The sequence below is a fragment of the Kogia breviceps genome, chromosome 10 (genome assembly GCF_026419965.1).
Source record: "Kogia breviceps isolate mKogBre1 chromosome 10, mKogBre1 haplotype 1, whole genome shotgun sequence".
Lineage (NCBI taxonomy): Eukaryota > Metazoa > Chordata > Mammalia > Artiodactyla > Physeteridae > Kogia > Kogia breviceps.
Window position 1 is genome coordinate 43,853,098 of NC_081319.1, and position 18,552 is coordinate 43,871,649.

General features: G+C 55.1%; 1 protein-coding gene and 1 long non-coding RNA gene across 6 annotated transcripts; both read right to left on the reverse strand.

Moving 5' to 3' along the window:
• Positions 1-224: 224 nt before the first annotated feature.
• LOC136794990 (uncharacterized) lies at positions 225-2,577 on the reverse strand. The gene is made up of 2 exons (XR_010842606.1): positions 2,496-2,577; positions 225-537 (listed from the first exon to the last, which is right to left on the reverse strand). It is a non-coding gene; the product is annotated as an uncharacterized lncRNA (long non-coding RNA).
• A 6,300-nt stretch (positions 2,578-8,877) lies between these two features.
• XIRP1 (xin actin binding repeat containing 1) lies at positions 8,878-18,084 on the reverse strand. 5 transcript variants are annotated; one of them, XM_067044555.1, is made up of 3 exons: positions 17,924-18,079; positions 11,705-15,062; positions 8,878-11,277 (listed from the first exon to the last, which is right to left on the reverse strand). In XM_067044555.1, the coding sequence occupies exons 2-3, from the start codon at positions 15,056-15,058 to the stop codon at positions 11,269-11,271; spliced, it is 3,363 nt and encodes a 1,120-aa protein (XP_066900656.1). In that variant the 5' UTR covers positions 15,059-15,062; positions 17,924-18,079; the 3' UTR covers positions 8,878-11,268. The 5 variants fall into 5 exon arrangements, with proteins under 5 accessions (XP_066900656.1, XP_058931807.1, XP_058931808.1 ...); XM_059075824.2 differs by having other exon boundaries at positions 11,705-15,059; positions 17,924-18,069; XM_059075825.2 differs by lacking the exon at positions 11,705-15,062 and having other exon boundaries at positions 17,924-18,084.
• Between the last annotated feature and the right edge of the window lie 468 nt (positions 18,085-18,552).

Sequence of the window (18,552 nt, forward strand, 5' to 3'; positions counted from 1 at the left end):
TGGGCTGGCTGCCTTGGGAGGACCAGTGGCCCCCCACTGGAGGATACATCCAACCCATGGAGACTCACAGGCAGGAAACCAAAGGACTAAATACCTGATCTCATTTGCTTCCCTCTCCTGTCCCTGCTGGGTCTCCCCATGGCTGAACCCAACTGGAAGCCAGAAGCTCATTCATCTAATCTTGCAAAGGAATTCAGTGATACATAGAACAAAAAGTCAGCAGGTACATTTCCTTCCTGTGTTTTTGGAAAATATATGGCAAGCTGACACATCAGTGGTACACCCATTAGGAATGCTTTCAATTACCAATAATAGAGAATTCACTACAGTTTTCTTCTGTACTGTAATGGGAAGGCTGGAAGGTGGCAGCCACTGACATTCAATAATGTCAGTGCTGGTGTCTCTAGAATTCTCTCAGCCTTTACCTTGTGCTGGTTGCTTCATAGGTGCAAGATGGCTGCCCAGGTCCAGGCATCATGACCATAGTTAAGTCAGGAAGAATGGGGAAGGGGGGGTACCAGCACGTATACCCATTCTCTGAAAAGAAACAAAACCAAACCAAAAATTTTCATAGAAGTACCCTCAGCAGACTTTTCATCATATTTAATTGGTCAGAACTGGCTCTCATGTAGCAGCAAGGGAGACTGGGAAAGTGGGAAATGGGCTGGTCATGATTGATTTAGACCACTTGTAATTAACTTCCTGAGATTGGAGACCTTGATGTATGGATCAAATCAGGAATCTTTTATCAGGAAAGAAGGGATGGAATAAATTTTTGGATCAACAATGAACAAGGTTTGCCACAAGTGGTTTGTATTCAACAACAAAGCCAACTGTCTGCTAGTACTCACTTAGGACAGCCATTGCTCTTTCACACTATGTGCCATTTATTTTATGTGACATCCAAAAGTATTGTTTGGGGACTTCCCTGGTGGCACAGTGGTTAAGAATCCACCTGCCAATGCAGGGGACACGGGTTCAATCCCTGGTCCAGGAAGATCCCACATGCTGCAGAGCAGCTAAGCCCATGTGCCACAACTACTAAGCCTGCGTTCTAGAGCCCACAAGCTACAACTACTGAGCCCACGCTCTAGAGCCCACAAGCCACAACTACTGAGCCCACGTGCCATAACCACTGAAGCCCGCGCGCCTATAGCCCGGCTCCGCAACAAGAGAAGCCACCGCAATGAGAAGCCCATGCACCGCAACGAAGAGTAGCCCCCACTGGCCACAACTAGAAAAAGCACGTGCGCAGCAATGAAGACCCAACACAGCCAAAAATAAAAAAAATTATAAAAAAGAAATCACTATTTTAAAAAAAAGAATGAAAATATTTTAAAAGTCAAGTAAATAAAACGACTCATTTAATTTTTTTAAAAAAAGAGTGTTGTTTGATCAAGTAATCTTGCCAGGAGCTTGCTCTGCTTTTCCTCAGTAGCCTATGACTCAATTTACATGTCATAGTTTGAAGTGTGTAGGTTTTCACTGTAAGTTGGACACCTTTAATGATGCCTCTCTGGTGTTTTTTTTTTTTCTTTTCTGTGGTATGTGGGCCTCACTGTTGGGGCCTCTCCCGTTGCGGAGCACAGGCTCCAGATGCGCAGGCTCAGCGGCCATGGCTCACGGGCCCAGCCGCTCCGCGGCATGTGGGATCTTCCCAGACCGGGGCACGAACCCGTGTCCCCTGCATTGGCAGGCGGATTCTCAACCACTGTGCCACCAGGGAAGCCCAGCCTCTCTGGTTTTGATCTTTTCTGTCTTTAGTGACAAAATGTATCTTGTCACTGGACTACACTGGACATTATTATTTTACCCATATTATGGAAAGACTTGATGGGTTTTCTAACTAGCTTATGGGATCTGATGTGAAGAGGATGCAAAAGTCTCAGTGGGCTTCCTGCCACTGTTTGACAAAGTTTCATAAGAGATGATGCCTCCAGGGCTAGAGAAAATGATTACCAGCTAACAAAATCCCAGTTTCAGATATTCATTCCCATATCTGTCTTTCTGAGTCACACTTTTTTTTCTCCTTGTGTAAAATTATCTCATTCTACACACTCATTTACTCTGGTATATATGATCATATTTTATATTGCAGTATTTTTTTTTGCTATTTTCAATATTATTTTTATGCTTTAATGAACCTCTTTTGAATTACTGATCCATATTTATGATCTGGGGCCATACTAACATATAATGGTAACAATAAAATGGAAATATAACACATGTAAACAATCACATGTAAATGGTGTGAAAAATCTCTTAGCAAGCTGAACTAGACTCCATGGCATTCTCTTTAGTATGAACTGAGTTGAACTGGCCAACTCACTTCTCGTGGTACAGGTGTGCCTACAAGACCATGATGATGATTACAAAGGTAATGGGATTTCTGTGGAAATGATCACTGATCTCACATTTATGAAATGTACGTGAACAAAATTGCTTGTCTGTGTAGCAGACCCTGCCATGCCCCACTCATATCCCCTTACACTCACAATTCTCACATGTGCCGATGATGGTTTCTATGGGGCCAACAGGGATGTCATCCAATGGAAGTGGAGCACGATGTCCAAGGCCAGCTCCTGCAAGAGGAAATTCATTTCTATACCATCTATCGAGCTCTGCAGTGAACAGGGCCCTAGGTTCACTGGGGAGTGATGAGGGGCTGAGATCTTAACGAATCAAATGAATCCTTGCCCTCCCACGTGGAGCTGATAGGTAAGTGAGATAATTCACTTACTAAAAGCTAGAGTATACTAAGGGCCACAATAATAACAGCTGTGATGGTTTAAAAACATGGCTGCAAATTCTTTCACACTTATCGAGAGGGAATCTAATTCCTCTCCCCTTGAATATGGGCCAGCCTTAGTGACCTATCATGAACAAAATGTACAAGAAGTGATACTGTATGATTTCCAAGGTTAGTTAGTAGGTGGTTGAGCTACTGTACGCGCAACTGTTAGGTCAAAGGGTACGTTCATTTAAAATTCTGATCCTAATGCCAGGTTGTTCTCCACTTCTCTCCCACCCCTCCGCCTCCCAACAGTGGATAAACACTCCTTTTGGATCAGTATACTGGTTTCAACTGGCATTTCTATACTATGGGAGAAGTGAAGCATCTTTTTCCTTGGAACCTCTCTTGGGGTCAGAAGACCCAGCTGGAGACAAGCATGCGATTCAGGGGAGCCAGGGGGCCCCCGCCAACAATAGCCATGGCTCCACTTGCTCCCCGCTGCTCCCCTGTTTTCGGCGCTTTCCTTCCTCCCCCACAAGCTTCAGATTCCTGGAACCAGGCTCGGTGACCTCACGCCGGTGACTTCACATCCGGGACCTTCTGGGAATTCTCAGCAGCACTTTTTCGTAAGAAAACTAACGGGGGAGGCGGTAGGGGAGGAGGAAGGGGGTGCGTCAGGGGAGGGGGCCGGAGCTCCCCGCTCAGAGGCAGCTTCCTCCTTCCGGTCGGGGGTGGGTGGAGCTGGCAGCGGCGTGCGGCCGAGCGTCCGCCTGCTAGACCCAAGGCCACGCCCCCCCACGCCCCCCACGCCCTCCACGCCCACCGCGGCCGGGTGTGCGCGGCAACCCGGGACTAGCGTTCTGGCGCCCGTCGCTACAGGTTTGGGACCAGGGGCCAATTGCTGGGGGCCCCCAGGCTGAGCCTCTGCCAGAATTTTCTTCCGAAGTTAGATAGTCTTCTGACTTCGCAGCTCTGCCACAGGTGGGGAGCGGGTACCTTCATGAGGGAGAAAAAGTGTGTGTGTGTCGCTGACTCGCTGGTACCAACAGTAGTGGGGGAGGGGCGACACGTACAAAACCGAAAGTTTACAACGGCGTTTTCCAAGCTACAAAACTGCATAAAGTTGAGAGGTCAGAGAAGGACACCCTCCATGGCTTCTGCTTCCTTGAAGAGGTTGCCTGAGAGCTTTGTCTTCAACACCAAGCTTACAGAAATGAACCGGAGGGGGAAATGAGGGGGGCTGCATTATGACTTTCGTAAGCCCTAGGCACTTGGGCTTTCATGGGCTCCTTCCTCCATAAAAAAATATTTAAGAATATATTTAACAACTGTGGTGGTTACTAATGTTATATACGAAACCATTTTCTTCTACCCAAAAGTTCTTTTTTTCTTGTTGATTTTAAAAGAAGAATATTTTCATGGCCCCATCAAGTATTGTGGGCCTGAGGCTCCATCCATGCCTGCTGTGCCCAGTGGGTAAGCTGACTCTGGACAAAGCCAGGGTGGTGTGACAAAGCTTGGATAGAACATTAAAGGATCTGGAAGGTCTGATTCTCTTGGGGGAATGGAGCGAGAGAGGCTATAAACACAGGTGGCAGCTGCACAAGAAGGACCTTGAATGACGAGAGGAGTGTGGATTTTATGGTGGAGGTGGTGAGGAGCCATTGCAGGGCTGGACTGGAGGATTGACAGTTTGGGGGTGGCACTGGAGGTGGAAAGGGCATTGAGATTGCTGTTGCTGTAATGACATCCAAACTCTTCCTGAGCCACAGTGGAGATGAAAGGGAGTGGGAAGGGTAAGCCACAGATTGATGTGAGGATATGGGGCCTGGAGAAGCCTGGGTTGACTTCTCTGGCTCATCCCTCCTGGACAGGAGAAACTGTACCGGCTTCAGGACTTTGGGAAGATCAAATGGAGGGTCCTTCACCAGTCACAAAGCAGGGAGAGTTTGCATACCTTAATAGGTGTGTGGGCAGCTTCAGGGCCACCTCTTGCCCAGATGGCCCAGAAGATAAAACCACAGTCCTCACCTGGGCATTTCCAGAGTTCAGAATGAGAAGAAACAGACTGGGTTTTCAACACCCCTTACAGTAGAACACTGTTCCAGAATGTCATTTGGCTACATGTTGCTCAATCCCCAATAACTGCCCTTTCTCCCCCACCCTGCAGTCCCTGCCAGAAAACAAAAAACAAACAAAACACTATACATGATTCCCACCTTCCAACACAAACACTGGGCTTCCTCCAGAGCAGACCAGGCCAAAATCAAGAGCTGGGACAGGAACCATACTTACAGGGAGAAGAACTGGGCTCAGATGACTCCTTGAAAGACAAACCTTCATTTATTCACTCTAAAACATGGATTGAGCACCCATGTGCTTTTGTACCATTCTAGGCACTGGAGATGCAACAATAAACAAATGAGAAGTGGTTGGCATGGAGATGATACTCCAATGGAGGGAGATTTGCCTGTGGAGATGGCTCTTTCCAAAGTTGGCCACATATTCTTCTAGAATGTTGCCTCTTCCTCATCAAAAGGTAGTGTCTAATACCCCTTCCATTCAATATACACAGACTTGTGACTTACCTGTAACCAACATAATGCAGCAGAAGTGATTGTGTGTGACTTCTGAGGCTAGATCGTAAAAGGCAACGCAGGTTCTGCCTTGTTAGTTGGGACACACGCCTTTGGAAACGAGATGCAATGCAGGAAGTCCAACTACCCTGAGACTGCCATAATGTGAGGAGGCCCAGGCAGCACGGGGAGGCCACACATATGTGTTCTGGCTGACATTCCAGCTGAGGTCCCAGCAAGTAGCCAGCATCAACTGCCAGACATTTGAGTGAGTGAGTGGGTTTTCAGATGTTTGCAGACCCTAGCTGTCATATTACCCCCACCCTTTGAGACTTTCCAGCTGAGGCCTCACACATCATGGCACAGAGGGAAGCCATGCCCACTGTGTTCTGTCCAAATTCCTGACCCACAGAATTCATGAGCATCATAAAATGGTTTTTCAAACCACTAAATTTGGGGTGGTTTGCCATGCAGGAATAGTATCCAGAACACTGACAATAATAAGCAAATATCTGAGCAAGATAATTTTCTACTGTGATAGGTTCTCAGGAAAACAAACAAAAATAGCACAGTGTGATAACTTGGAGGAAGGCTGCTATAGATGGGGAGTGGGTGGGTGTTGGGATAGGTGGGGGAGGCAGAGAAGGTATGGATCAGGAAAGGTCTTTCTGGAGAGACATTTGAACTGGAATGTGAGTGAGAAAGAGCCCAGCCACTAAAGATCTTGCAGAAGAGACTTCCTAGCATAGGGTGCAGCAGGTGCAAAGGCCCTGAGGCAGGAATCAGCTTGGTGTGTTCTGTGAAGATCAGGAAGGCCAGTGTAACTAGGGGGATGTGGGTGAGGAGGAGAGTGGGGCAATGAAGCTGGAGAGGAAGGTTGAGAGGCAAGGCATTCTGGTCTTACAGGCCCCTGAGAAGAGTTAGATTTCAGGCTGAGTGAGCTGAAAGCCTGTGGAGGGTATTATAAAGGAGTGACTTGGTCTGGTAAACTCTTGATAAGAGCTTTGGGTGCCAGGTGGATGACAGACTGTAAAGACAGGGCAAAGGGAAGACCACTTGGGAGGCTATGGCAGTGGTCCAGGAAAGGGGGGATGGATGGTGGCCTGAGACAGGGTGATGGCGGTGAAGATGGGGACTGTTGGATAAGCTCTGAACAGAGGCAGTGACAGAGTAATGAGAAGGGAGGAGGCGCCCGGCCGGCAGGACGGTCCTGGATGGGGCCGCGGCAGGGGTGAGGACCGGAACTGGCATCCTTCTGGAATCCGGGAGGGAGGCTCCGAGCAGGGGCCGGCCAGGACGGCGTGTACTGGCGTCCGGCGTCTGCCGCGCGGAGCCTGCCCCTGGCTGCGCGCCTGCCGAGTGTTTCCCAGCAACGGCTACCGCCGCCCGAAAAGTTCCGAACCCAGCGGCCGAGGTGATGTCATTGTCACCTTGGCGACGGCGGGTGGGAACACGCCCCCTCCAGGCTACGGGCGGGGTCTGGGCGCCGCATGCTCCGCCCCCAGTCGGCCCGCGTGGAAATGCCGCCCACTACCCCGGCAGGAGGAGAGGCGGTGCCTGAGATTCGGCAGCAGGTGTGACGGCAGGTGTGATAGCTTGTGAGGGCACTGGGTGAGACCTTACCGAGCGGCCGCTGCTCTCCTTGCGTGCTGCCTCCGGTGAGCTCACCACCCATCCACCAACCTCTCCCCACTCTTCCCCCTAGGCCGCGACCTCCAGCTATTAGGACTGGCTCCTCTGTCGTTCAGAGACGCCTTCCCCAACCACGCAAGCTAAAGTAACTGCCAATTCTCCTCTCGTGGGCTGACCTTGTTTTTATTTCCTTCACAGTATTGCTCCCTTCTAAAATTACCTTCTCTGCTTATATTGTCTTCCCTCTCTAAGTTCCATGAGGTCAGGGATAAATTCTGCCATGTTCATCTCTATTCTCAGCACCCTGGATGGAACCTGGCATGAAGTAGGTGCTCAATAAATGTTAGTTGGATGAATCAGTGAATTCACTAAATCATTTCATTCACCCAGGGGTTCATTTATTTGACATTTTTGCAGTGCCTTCTAGGCACTTGTGATAAGCAGTAAGGATACTGAGATGAACGAGACAGGGACTCCACCTGGAGGTGAGAACAAGAGATAGATTAAAACTAATAATTACAGTAGAAGTGAACAGCCTTGAGTTCCAGACGCTGGGCATAGTTCCAAGCACTTTACATATATTAATTCACTTAATCTGCACAATAGTAGGCACTTATAATTGTGCCCACTTTACAAATGAGAACACTGAGAACAGTCATGCCATAAGTTGCTGGGCCCTGTAATCAAGTGAGATCCCACAGAGGACGGGGGAGGGGGGCCTGTGGCGACGGGGTAATAGTGAGATATGTAGCCGGCCCAGGTAGGCAGGTTTGCTATCTTATTTGCTTATACACACCAGTCTTCCAGGGGACAGGCTGCTTCCAGCTCAGAGCTCTGCTGCCCCAGGGGAACCCCTGTCAGTGGAGCAGGCAATGATGGGGCTGGGAGGGGTGTGAAGGGCTGATCCCTGGGCTGGTGGTATGATGGGAGCCTACCTGTTCAACAAAAGCAAAGTATGGGCAAGTTTCCCCCTAACCTTATGGGGGGCAGGATGTGTGTGTGGGTCGGGGGAGGCAGGAGTGAACAGTCATAGTTGTCTACCTATACAGAAGGGTGTTTAGGCAATACAGGAACTACGCTCACTCCCACCTCTGTGTTTTTGCATGTGCTCATCCCCCTGCCTAGCTGGCACTTCCCCCTGATTGTCCCATAACTGGCTTTTTGTTATTCAGATCTCAGTTGAAAAGTTTTTTCCCCTTGGAGGGCTATGCCTTGGCCACACTCTCTAAGGCAATCACCTATCACTGTCACATCATCATGTTTTAAGATTCCTACCCCAGAGTGGGAGAATGGCTTAGTCAGGCACATCACCCTTATTCCTGAACTGATTTTTCCAGTTTATTCATAGTCTCTCTGCCTCCTCATTCTAGAAAGTCAGTTCCCTGAGTGTATGACCCCATTAGACCTCACCTCTGTGTCCCAGCTGCCTAGAACAGGCCTGGCATGCAGCAGGCGCTCAGTGCTTTTTGAAAGTGTGGAAAAGGGCCCTTCACCAGATCATTCTGACTTTCCAGGCCAGGATCTGTGCCCTCCCCTTCCCAGGAACCTCTGCTCTGCACATTGCACCTGGCCTGACCAGGAGGAAGGTGGCCCAGCCGTCTTGGCCACTGGAGTTCTCCTGGCTGTGGCCCTCCCTCCTTCCCGGGCCTGACTGGGCCATTCTTCCACTCTGGGGCAGGATTCTGTTGATTCCACTCCAGGATGGTGTCCAAGGTAGGGGGCAGCAGTGTATGTATGTGTTGGGGCATGGGGAGCAAGGAGAATGGGGGATGGGCAGGCCTTTCTGGCTCCCAACCAAGATGGTAGAAGAAGGGATGGCTTTTCAGAGCTTTCCAACACTGCTGTTGCCAGTAATACAGGGCACCTGGAGGTGTGGCGGTTTTTCCCCTACAGTGAGAACCCAGACTCTGGGACAGAAGCACAGTTAGACATGGAGAGGAGGGAATAAAACTTGGGTTTATTCAGACTGTATCCTTCCCATTTGGGGTACAGAGCCAGGGGCATTGGGGGTGGAGAGAACCTTTGGCTTCTAGGGACATTGGTGATCGCCGACCTTTTCTGTATGACCTTTGTGCTGCCAGGATGACTCGCTGAATGAGGGAGGTGGTAATGAAGGGGCCCTTCTGGGGCCCTAGTCAATCTGAAATAGAGACCAATGCAGCTGGCCCTGTCCTCTCCAGGAATTAAAGAGCAGAAGACTGAGAACATTTGACTTGTATTAAAAGAAATGAAGGCTGAAGGTCACTCACAGGGTTCTGTCTCAGGCAGTGGCATGCATACTCACTCGTGTTGGCACGCGGGCCAGGCCTGTGAGAGGAGCGTGTGTGCCTGTACAGATTACATCCTCCGCGAGCAGCTGTGAGCCCCCATCCAGCTCCTGGGCTTGGGCTACTCAGAGAGGCTTCTTCCCAACTTTTCTTTCCCCCCTTTTGCAAGAACTGACGAAAGGGAAACTGCCCACAAGTCTCAGAAGATGCCCCTTTCTTTTTGGTCCTGCCTCATCTGTGCAGGAGGTAGGCACCCACCTCCGTCCCAGGGCCCTGGGGATGGATGGGTGGGAGGCTGTGGTGAGAGGCAGAGGGGCTCACTGGGCAGCTGACTGGGAGTGGCTGGAGGGCACACACACCTTCCCAGCTTCTGCCAGGCCTGTGCTGAGCCCGGTTGGACTGTGTAGGAACTGCCTCATCAAGGGGGAGGCGTGGAGCCCAAGGTGGGGGCCTGGGCCCCTGGGCGGCTCTGTGGGCTCAGTGACTGTCGTGGGGGAGGTGAGCACTGAGGTCCTGCACTGGTCCACCCTCTCATATTGCTCGGTCACTGTTCTTGTGGCTCCATAGTGCTGGGAGCCACCGGGCCCAGTCTGCAGCTCCAGAACACTTTTCTGCCGCCTGGTGGGCAGGGGGCTGGCTGAGGCAGGGGCATTCTGGGGCTGTTCGGAGCACTGGGTGGCTTCTTTCTTCCCAGCCTTGTCCCAGACATCTTTCTGGTGGAGCTGAGCCTGGCCCACATCCTGGGGGAGGTGTGTGCTTTTCACTGAGACCTCGGGGCTGCACCTGGGGCTGGGAGCCTCCAGAAGCTTCCTAGTGGCCGACTCATTGGTGATAAAGGTTGGGGAGGAGGGTGAATCTCTGCTGGGAGGTAATGCTCGAGGGAGGCTTGACTCTTCAATCAAGGTCTCCAGCCTCCGAGTAGAAGGGGTGGCTGGGGCTGTTTGACTTCTGGCCTCAGTGTGCTTTCTGACCTTGGCCTGACCCTGGACCTCAGTGTGGCATGTAATCTCAGTTTGGCTCTTGACTGCAGTTTGACTCCTGACCTCCTGGCCTGGGCAGTTGGGCCTGACTCTACTGCTGTCTGTGACACTGACCTTGTGGGCACTGTGGTCCTTTACAGGTCCCTGAGAATGGTCTCTGGTGTTAGTCCCAGGCTGGAGGCTAGACATGGAGCTGAGAGCCTTGTGCACGGCCTCCTCGATGTCCAGCAGCCTGGCCAGGGTCTGTTCCTTCAGCCGGGCCACCTCCGTGCTGACCCTTGTCAGCTCCCCAAAGGCCTGCTCCACTGAGGCCTCGGGCTTGTTGGGGGCAGCGGGAGCTGGAGGGGCCCCTCTCAGCTGGGGCACAGCCTCAAAGAGCCTCCTCAGTGCCCGCACATCCACAGTGCTTTTGGCCTCCTTCTCCAGTGCTTGCACCTGGCTCAGGAGGCCCTGGAGCTCTTGCTGGCTTCCCTGCAGAATCTTGGGGCTCTCAGGGACCCCTTGCTGGGAACCGTCCATGCACTTCTCTCCTGAGGGGCTAGGGCCCTGCTGTGGTGAGGTGGGGTTCCTGCTGAGAGCTGAGAGCTTGAGGGGCTCAGCGCTCTGGTCATTGCTGCCCACAGCCTGACTTTTGGTGGGCCTGGGGGCCATGGTGCTGGAGTCATGCTGGGGGCTGTGCTGGCTCTGTCCAGTGGAGCATCCAGCCGGCGATACTCGGCCCTGGCCTGTAGTGGTGGGGACCTTGGTTTGCCGAGGGTCATGGTCAGCTGTACCAGTCTCACCTTGTCTGTATTTTCCTTGCCCCACCTCCTTAGAGGAGCTGGGAGAGAGGGCTGAGGGCTTGGGCAGCCAGTGAGGGGGGGGGATCTGGCTGAGGTGTGCAGGTTTGGGGGGCAGTTGGGGCTTCTTCCTTGGGTGCGTGGTGGGCTCCAGTTTTGGGGTTTTTGTCTGTGAATCCCTAGGGCTTCTCTGGCCAGCAGGGCTGCTGTGGGACTGGAGAAGGGGGTCCTGTGTGGGCTCAGAGGCCTGCTGGGTGGATTTCTCATCATGGCCGGCTTGGGCTGGGAAGTCAGGTCCCGTCACAGCAGCTGGGAGAGGAGGAGGAGGCGGAACAGAGGCATTATGGGAGTGCAGGCTGGCACCTGCAGCCTGAGGCCCAGAGGCCAGAGTGTGGGGGGCTAAAGGGACAGCCTTCAGGGTGGTCTCTGCAGCTTGGAGGACCCCTGGGCCGAGTCCTGCCATCACCTTCTCTGGAGGTCCCCAGGCCTTCTGTGTGTGGCTCTCAGGCTCCTCTTGCCCAGGCCCGAGACTCTGACCTGGGCCTTCCAGGACTGGGCTAGGAGCCTGGGATGGGAGCGCAGTCTCCCTGCCCCTTGGCAAGGCTCCTCTCTCAGAAGGCCAGACACCCCCCGGTAGGTCATAGGTCCTGATGGGGTGAGCAGTGTAAATGCCATCCTGAATAGTCACCCACCCCCTAGGCAGCCCTCCAGGCAGTGCTTTCTGTTCCCCACTGACCTTTTTGGGGGCTGCTGGGATCCTAGGGTCACATCCAGCCAGAGGCCTGGTGTTGCTCTGGGCAGTCCCAGTGGCTGTGGCCGGTACTTGCAGAAGACTATCCTGGGAGGGCATAGAGGCGGCTCCAGGGGTGGGGCCCTGCTTGTGCTTGCTCAGAACTTGCTGGTGCGGGCTTTGGGCTTTGGCTGTTGCCATTCGCAGACTCTGCGTGGCAGCCTGGAGGTTTGGGGACCTGGGCCCCAGGGGCATAGTCGTGGCTCCATCTGACTTTCCCAGAGCTTCCATCCCTTTCTGCCCAGTGCACCTGCTTTCCTGCTTTTCTTCCCCAGCCAGAGGGACTGCCTTTCCAATGGTCTGTGGGGGGCAGGGGGTGGCCCCCGGCGCTCTCAGATGCCCCATCCCCATGCTGGGGTCCAGTGGGGGAACATGGATGATGCTCTCAGTCAGGGGCAGCCTCTGGGCCCCCTCGCTGGCTGGCACTGGACTTGAGTCAGCCGGTGGCTCCCACCGCAGACTGTGCAGGCCACTCAGGTCTCCTTTGTCTATGCAGCTGGCCAGCAGCTGCACACTGCTCCTCTCGGGGGCCCTGCTGGTTAGCCGGGGCTGCAGAGAGTAGGCGGTCAATGCCACTAGGCCCTGCCCTGTCTCCTGCATCACTAGCCCAGTCCTTGCCACCGAGGTCCCGAGGCCACAAGCCAGCAGCTGCTGGAACTCAGGGTCCATGTCTTCGACCTTCCAGCTGCTGCCTGGTGCTGGCAGCTTCAGTGGCTTGAGGCGAAGCTGGCCCACTGGATCCTCCTGCACCAGCAGCCCCTGCTGGTCCACGTCTGGCCGGCGCAGCACTTGGCGGAAGATCCTGGGAAGCTCACCAGACACCAGCTCCTCCTTCCGAACCTGGGGGCCGCCCTGCCCTGGGCCTGGGAGCACGTACTTGGCAAGGCAGAGCTCCCCTGGCCCTCGGGACTCCATGACGATGCCTCCGTGGTGCAGGATGCCAGGTGTGGCATGCAGAGTCCGCAGGGTCCCCTCAGCTGCAGTCTGTTGCCTCTCCCACACCCTATTGCCTGAGGGGCCCATGGGCTGCTCTTCCTGGAGGTTGCCCCCTTGGATGCTTTCAGCTGCCAGGGAGCCCATGGGGCAATTCTCAAAGAGCCAGGTGAACTTGTGCACAGAGCCTGCTGGGATGGGCTCAGGGATTACCCTGGATCCCTGGTTTTCCCTCTTGCCTGCCTCCAGGGCCTGGAAAACCTCCTTCTGACGAGACACCTGCCCTGAGGGGATGTCCACTCTGCTGCAGTATCGTACAGGCCCTCTTCTGCAGGGATGGCCTGAGGCCTGCAGAGGCTCAGTCTCAAAGACGTGTCTGTCTGTCTGTCTTTCCCCAGCCTGGATCTGGCTGACCTCAAGGTGCTGCTCCCTGAAGCTTTCTGGTCTGTCTGGGGGTTGGGGCATGAACATCCAGGTGCAGGACCGTGCCTTGGCCTTGGGTGTGGGATCTGTGACCTCTGACCCCTGCTTCTCGCCCAACTCACTCATTGGGCATGTCTCGAACAACCAGCGGATGGTGTGCACATCGCCCTTGGGGGATGCTTCAAGCTGAGGGCCTCCCTGAGGCTTTTCTTCTTCTTCCTGTCGTTCCTGCTGCTCCCGTTGGTGGATTACCTCCAGGGGCTGGGTCTCAAAGAGCCACCGGGCAGTGCCCACGTCTCCAGCCACCACTTCCTGCCGGGTGATGCCCCGCACCACGTCGATGGTACTGGGGTTTTGGCCTAGTTGGTCTAGGGGCTGTGTCTCAAACATCCACCTGTAACCCTGTACATCACCTCCGACTACATGCTCTCTGCTGACAGAGGTCAGGGCATGGAGGTGGCCTTTGCCATCCTGCATGGCGTACACCGGGGACCCTATGTCCTGGGACTGCCTGGCAGAATCAGTTCCTTCTGCTCTGCTTATGCTCCCATGGGCCGAAGCTTCACCCTGCCTGATGCTGTCCAGGGGTAGGGTCTCAAAAAGGTTCTTGAAGGTCTTCACGTCTCCCTTCACCCCATCCCTCTGGGGGGCACTCTGAGAGATGGACAGTGCTGAGGAACCATCACTGGATAGACGCTCGTATATGAACCTCTCACCCTCCTGGGGTCCCACCCGCTGCAGGTGACCCACTTGGACCTTGTCTCTGAGAGTATCCAGGGGCTGCATCTCAAATAGCCACAGGGTGGAGCGGACATCACCGGGGACCACTTCCTCTTTGGGTGGCGCCTCTGCTCCAGCCTCCTCTTCCCCCTTTAGAGTGTCTAGTGCTCGGGTCTCAAACAAATGCCGCTGCTGCTGAACGTCTGGACCAGGAGGGATAAGATCTGGGGATGGCTGGAAGTCCTTCTCGTCCACCAAGATCTCCCGGATGGCATCCAGGGGCTGTGTCTCAAAGATCCAGCGAGTTGTGCTGACATCGGGCCTGGCTGCCTCCTCCAGAGAGATCCCCCGGATCACCCGCACCTGGCTGGGGTCCCGGTTGATGGCGTCCAGAGGCTGCGTTTCGAAGAGCCAACGGGCAGACCTCACTGCGTTGCTTTGGATCTCCTCCCGGCAGGCAGCCTTGACCTCGTGGATAGCTCCCTCTGCATCCTGGATGGCACACAGCGGCTCTGTTTGGAACAGCTTCACCGTCTTCTTCACATCGCCCTTCAGCTCCTGGATCTCTGAGCGCAGCTCCAAGGGGCTCTGCTCCTGGATGGAGGGGCGGGAGCCCAGGCGGTCCAGTGGCCGTGTCTCAAAGAGCATCCTGGTACCCTGGACATCTCCACTGGCTGCAGGCTTCCTCACTGTAGCTGCCGGTGCCTCAGCATGGCCTGTCAGCTCATCCAGTGGCTTCGTCTCAAACAGCCAGCGGGCTGCACGGACGTCCCCTCCAGATGGCCGAGGTCCGGCTGGCTCCTGGTCTGTGCTGTTGGCAAAGGAGCCTTCCTCAAACTTGCGGGAGGTGGCCTGGACATTGCCGCCGGGCACGGACTCCTTGGCAGGTGGCCTCTCATGGTCCCCAATGGCGTCCAGCCGCCAGTTCTCAAAGATCCAGCGCATGCACTGGACATCACACTCAGTGGGCTCTTCAGAATCCAGGATCTCAGCCAAGTCTTCAGCCACAGCCTCAGCCAGATTCTTGCGGAGCTCGGGGTGGATGTGCTTGTAGAGGCGGCGGAGCTCGCTGGCTTGCCGCTGCTGGTGGAACTTGGAGAAGGACTCCTTGGGTGGCAGCAGCGGCAGATCCTCCAGAGCAGGTGGTGGAGGGAGGGGCAGTTCCTCTGTAGCTGCCACTGGGATGCTTGGGGTGGGGGCCACCTGCGTCTGAGCGTCGGCCATCCTTCTGAGGAAAGGGGGCAGAGATGAGGATGGGGTGGGGGGCTTTAGGTGGGATGGGGCTGGTTGCTGGAAGAAATGGCAGGGAGCAAGTCCCAGGGGCAGAGTAGCCCTGCTGTGGCATGTGCTTAGAGAACCCCTCCCTTTCCAGACCTCACCTGGGTCTCACCCTGCCACCTGCGTGGTTGATATATGACAAGTCTTGAGTTTAAGGCACATGGAGCCATCCATCAAGGTGCTTCCCCAGAATCACCTGGGTTGCTAGTGAGCAAACAGGGCACCACGGGCTTTGAAGCTCTGTCCTTCAGCCAAGGGATGCCCAAACCTCCAGTGGGAAAACTGGATGTGCCCATCCTTGCCTGCTTTTGCCAAAATCAGTTTTTCCCCAGCAGACTCCCAGGTGAGTGGCCTGGGGGAATTCTGATTTAAGGGGTCCCAGTCAGGGAGAGGCAGGTCCCTAAACTGGTAACTATTTTCCATGGAGAGAAATAGTCATCAGTTATGTTTCCTTTCGTAACACCAGGGGGTGCGCTTTCATGGGGGAGGGGGCGGGGGTGTGTGTGGCCTGCCCAGCCTTTAGCTCTTGGGTCTCCATTCACCCTTCCCAGGCCAGGGAGGCAAAGTGGGCGCCAGCAGCCTGAGCTACAGTGGAAGCAGCGAGGCTGAGTGAGGGTTCACCAGGTATCTCATGGTTAGGCAGAGCCTGATTCTGAATCCTAGTTAGGGGTTTTCTGTGCCAGGACTCAGAAGATCTGAGCTAGGGCAACCTCAAGGATCTTCTGGCCCAACCACTCTTACTTAAAGAAGAGGCCCAGAGTCAGATCTTGGCGAATGAGGGGCAGGCAGTGCTGGCTCGGAGTTCCTAGACCCTATAGGTAGGGAGTGTGAAGCTTTCTTAGTGGCCGTGGTGTCCCTCTGTTCCCGGGAAGGCACCCCAGGAGAGTGTGAGGGTGACACCCAGAGGGAGGGGAGGCAGTGCGACCAAGGGCCTTCCTGCAGAGATAGCCCCGCCCCTCACTCGTGGACCGTCATCCCCAGTTGTGTGCAACCCGAATCCCCTGTGCTCCTCTTCTTTCTCCCTCTTCATGCCCATCAGCTTCCACGAAGGCCCCTCCCATCCCTGCCCCCCATGGCCTCCCACCGCTCAAGCCCTTCTCTGGTCTCTGTCCTCGGTGTCTTATCTGTCTTGTGACAGGTGTACTAACAGTCCCCAGAGGCCAGTAGGGAAAGTATGAGAAGCACATTCCCCCTCTCGCTGCCCATGACCCACTGCTCTGCTCCACACTCGGTGCTAAATATAGCCGAGGTCCTGGCCACAGCACAGCAGCCCTGTGCTGGGGAGAGGTCAGGCTCAGCCAGTGGGACCCTGGGAGCCTGGGCCTACTTCATCTCCTTCTCTACCCTGGGCTCCCTGATCCTGCCTCCTGAGCTAGTGTCAGGCCCCTGGCCTACAGCATGACCAGTGAGTGCTAGAACCCTCTCCTGGCCGAAGCGACCTGGGGCTGGGGGAAGGATTTTCTTCTCACGGCTGCCTCAGAAGGGGGGAAACTGAGCCTTGCATGCCCCACCCCACCCTGACATGTCCACCAAAGGCATCCAAGCCCTGAGGAGTGTGACGTCTAAAGCCGGCAGCCCGAGTCTCAAGTCTCATTACCTGCTCCGGGTGCTTCCTTTAGTCTCTGAGTTCTCATGAGGACCCTCTGCCACAGGCAGACCTCAACTGTCCCCACCTCCTCCCTGTCCTGTCACCCGGGTGGCCTGAGCAGATGGCATGTACAGGCCACCAGCTCCACCCCATCCCCACCCCCAGGAATCTCCAGAATCCCTACTATGGTAACAAATTGTCAGCATCACAGAGTCCAGAGATGGCAGACCTGAGGACCCACAGAGGTCACTGAGCGCAACCCCCTCACTGTTCAGACAGGGAAACAGGCCCCAAGAGGGGAAGGAGGTGACCCAGGAGGCTCTGCCAGGTGGTAGCAAGGCCTTCCCACTGCATTTCTTGAGGGCAGGGACAGGGGCAGGGTGAGGGCAGAGTTCAGAACTGGGACCAGACTTAGGGCAGGGCCTGAGCCTCAATGGGTGTCCCTGAGCTCGGCCTCCCAGGGCTGGGCCGGCATCTCAGGGAGACCCCTACTTTTGCTTCCAGGTCTGATCTTTCTTGGCCCAGCACCTCCACACATCTCTACATCTGCACAGACTCAGATCTGGTTGCCCCACCTTGCACGCCCCCCAGATCTTCCCCAAGGGCTTTCCAACTGGGCAAGTCCATGGCCTGCATCCCACCCCAGGCCCTAGGCCATGATATGTGGGGAGCTGGGCTCAGGCCAGCCCAGGGGAGACATTCCCGGTCCAGATATGCCAAGACTTTCACCTGCAGCAGCTGGGCACCGGGCTTGTCCTGGCAGTGCAGAGTCAGGCCCACTTACCCCCCTCCAGCCTCCATGTCCTCCCCCGCCTCCTCTGTCCTTTCTTCCCCACTGGGCCTAGCTGGGGCTTCCCTGGGAAGAAGCCCTGAAGCCTGAGGAACTCCATACCTGTATTTTAAAAATTGCAACCCCAGGCCATTTCCTCCCGCAAGCCTTTCTAGATTATGCCAGGCTGGCTGGAACCTGCCCTGCTGCAGGCCTCAGGCCTGTGGCAGCCACTCTGGGAACTCCCGCGGGGCTCACAATAACTCTCTCTTAACTTCTTCTTGGAATCTTTCTATCAGACCCCTCCACTCACCTGCCTCCAGATGCACGCCCCTCACCCTCCTTCCCCCACCCAGCGCTTCCCCTCATACATGCTTCCCTGAGAGGGTCCGGGGTGGGTCCCAGCCTGGAGAGCCAGCCCCGCCGTGGAGAGACAAAGGGGCGGGTTACTCACCCGAGGGTCCTGCCTGGCTGATGGGGGTTTGGGGTCTGTGGCAGTTGCGGCCTAAGGGGCTGTTGTTCCTCTCGTTGTTTGGGGCTGGTCTTGCTCTGCCGGCTCCGTCAGATGTCTTCTTGCTGCCCTGGCTCCAGGTCTCTGTCCCCTGCCAGCCCCAGCAGCTGCCTTTATCTGGCTGGTTAGGGGGTGGGCCAAGGTGGGGGCGGGTGGGGGGAGGCTCAATTCAGAGTATGAAGTGGTTCTGTTATTTTTAGGGCTTGTGGAAGTTAACTGGTCTGTCCCAGGAATCAGTTACATGTCCTTTCTGTTGGGGAGGGGAAGAGGAGTGGGGAGGGGAGAGCTTCATTCATCCCGGTCTGATCTGAGGATTGGGGTCAGTGACTCAGCCATGGTGTGGGGTGTGCGTATCCCAGACTGTTTTGAGGGCATGAATAAGGAGGGGCATCTGACACCTGAGTGGCCCAGCTCCCACCTCCCTACTCCATAGCAGTCTCTGACTATTCCTGACATGTGCTGTGCGTCTACCTTGCCAGGAGACTGGAGGCCCCCTGAGGGCAGGACTGGGGCCCTCCTCCTCAGTTCCTGGCCTGAAAACCCCTGAGAGTAAGGCCCAGCCCTCCTTCTCC